Below are 2629 nucleotides of genomic sequence, written 5' to 3' on the forward strand. Positions count from 1 at the left end.
TATGAAACAAAGAAATTGCATTTCGAAAGAACAGATGATCATATTTTTTGTTGAATTAGGCCAGGGGTCCCCAAACTTTTTCCTGTGAGGGCCACATAACTTTTCCCTTCTCTGATGGGGGGCCGGTGTCAGTTTGTAACAGAAAAAGTGTGACGATCGTAGGGGAGCTTAAAAAATTTATTGTTTTCCAGAAAGCCACACATAACCAAATAACCCTTTCCAGGTTCTTTACAGAAAAAAAGTCAGGAAACAAATAATAACACTATTAATGAAATAAATAATAACTAAATAACCCTCTCTGAGTTCTTCACAGAAAAAACAGGAAATAAATAATAACTAAATAACTCTCTCTGGGTTCTTCATAGAAAAAAAAGCCATGGAACATTAACTTTCTGTCGTGCCATGCACAATCTTAACAGATAAAAGTTCAGCTCAGTTGTCAGAGCAGAATCTCTCTGACACATATGAGCAGTCTCTTAAAGTTCTTGTGTTCCTTCCTTATAATCCTTTTGTAGGTTCCAGTAGGCTTGTAGACACCGCTGTTTGCAGCTCTCTCTCTCATCAACTTCCCTGTGAAAACCACAAAAGAAGCAGTTTGAGAAACTGAACTAAGTGATACAGCACCTACACAGCACAATACATTTCACTACCAGTATGGTTGTAAAGATGGATTTTATCCCAGTAGATTTTATTATGATTATATTTGTTTATGCTCAGAATGACTCATTCAAGTCAGAAAAGTGAGCTTACCTATGTATGTTCATCAGTGTGAACTGTGGGCCTGCATCTGGCTGGTGAGAAGTTGAATATCAGGTTCCATTCTAGTTACAGCCAGTCTCAAGCACTGATGCAAATGTTCATCTGTCAATCTTGATCTCATCGGGGTTTTCAGCAGTTTCATGCGAGAAAAGGTTTTCTCGCAGATATACGTGCTGCCAAAAACTGTGGACATTTTCATTGCGTGTTTTTTGATGTTTGGATATGTGTCGTTTGGGAGGGCGGCATAGAAGTCAATGAGACTGTTGGGCTTGAATGCGTCTTTCAGAACATCACAGTTCTGTAACTCAGCCAACTCAAACTGATATGAAGGCTGGGCTTCATCAATGTCGGCAACAAATGGGTTCTGAAAAAGACGGATTTCTTTTGCATGAACATGTAGTTCACTGAATCGCACACCGAACTCCGCCTTCAGCATTTCCAGTGCTTCCACGCACTTTTCAGCTGGGAACGGGACCGCTGGGTTCTCTGTCGACAGGTTTTGGGTAGCAGGAAGATGGACGAAGTTGCGCTTTTTCACTTGTTCCAAAAGCAGCGCTAATTTCACCTCAAATGCTTTTATGTGTGAATACATGTCGCAAATGAGTTTCCCCTCACCTTGTAGCTGCAAGTTAAGGCTGTTAAGTATTTCTGTCACGTCTGTTAAAAATGTGAGGTGCCATTTCCATTCTGGGTCGATCAGCTCTGGGACCGTTTTGTCTTTTAAATGAAGAAATGCGTTAATTTCGGGTAGCAGCTCGTAAAAACGCCTCAAAACTCTGCCCCGGCTCAGCCATCGGACCTCTGTGTAGTACAGCACATCTCCATGCGTAGACTCCAGTTCAGACAGGAATTCTTGGAACTGCCTGTGTTTAAGTCCCTTTGCTCTGATGAAGTTTATGCACGACACCACAACCTTCATTACAGAATCCCACTTCAACACTTTGCAGCACAGTGCTTGCTGGTGAATTAGGCAGTGGACTCGTAGCGGGGCGGTGAGACCCCTTTTTTCCAACTCCCGGTTCATGCGTCCTATTAGACCGCGAGTTTCGCCCACCATGCTAGGAGCCCCGTCAGTCGTGATGCTAGCTAGCTTTGACCAGTCCAGGTCCAACTTCTCCATGGTTTGGCACACTTTGTCAAAAATATCCTCTCCGTTGTAGTCCCTTTGAGACTTTGGAGGGCTGCCAGCTCCTCGCATATCTCAAAGTTTGCGCTAACTCCACGAATAAAAATGAGCAGTTGCGCTGTGTCTTGCACGTCCGTGCTCTCATCCAGTGCTAATGAAAAAAGTCAAATTCTTTCGTCTTCTGCTGCAGCTGGGCATATACATTACTCCCGATTTCTTCAACGCGTCTGGTGATTGTACTCGCCGACAGACTTACGGCATTAAATGCATCTTTCTTCTCGGGACACACCTCCTCCGCGACAGCATCCATACATTTCTTAACAAACTCTCCGTCAGTGAAAGGCTTACCGCTTCTTGCTATCAGTTTAGCAACCCGAAAGCTGGCCCGAACGGATGCCTGGTTCAGCTGAGCTTGGCGGACAAATGTATTCTGCTGAGATAGTAGTCCACTTTTTAGCTTTGAGAGTTTGTCTGCTCGTATTTGGCCTTGCAAGCTATCGTACTTGTCTTTGTGACGGGATTCATAGTGTCGGCGAAGATTGTATTCTTTGAATACCGCCACCGTCTCTTGACAGATGAGACAAACAGCCTTTTCTTTGCATTGAACAAAAAAAAAATTGTTTGTCCACTGCAGGTTAAATACCCTGCATTCTGAATCAATTTTTCTCTTACCTAACCTTTTCGCCATTATTCCGTTCTCTCTTTGACAGGGCCGGGCCTAGGATTTTTTTTCTGGAGGCCAAA

General features: G+C 43.5%; 1 protein-coding gene across 1 annotated transcript; it reads right to left on the bottom strand.

The window, feature by feature from the left end:
• Nucleotides 1-266: 266 nt before the first annotated feature.
• On the bottom strand, nt 267-2028 carry LOC135573583 (general transcription factor II-I repeat domain-containing protein 2-like). Its single transcript, XM_065022848.1, has 2 exons — nt 751-2028; nt 267-570 (listed from the first exon to the last, which is right to left on the bottom strand). The coding sequence occupies exon 1, from the start codon at nt 1955-1957 to the stop codon at nt 764-766; it is 1194 nt and encodes a 397-aa protein (XP_064878920.1). The 5' UTR covers nt 1958-2028; the 3' UTR covers nt 267-570; nt 751-763.
• Between the last annotated feature and the right edge of the window lie 601 nt (nt 2029-2629).

The sequence above is a fragment of the Oncorhynchus nerka genome, linkage group LG10, assembly GCF_034236695.1.
Source record: "Oncorhynchus nerka isolate Pitt River linkage group LG10, Oner_Uvic_2.0, whole genome shotgun sequence".
Classification (NCBI taxonomy): Eukaryota; Metazoa; Chordata; class Actinopteri; order Salmoniformes; family Salmonidae; genus Oncorhynchus; species Oncorhynchus nerka.

What these genes read in the sequence shown, in the direction of transcription:
- LOC135573583 (XM_065022848.1), bottom strand. Translation starts at nt 1,957, where the DNA reads ATGCGAGGAGCTGGCAGCCCTCCAAAGTCTCAAAGGGACTACAACGGA.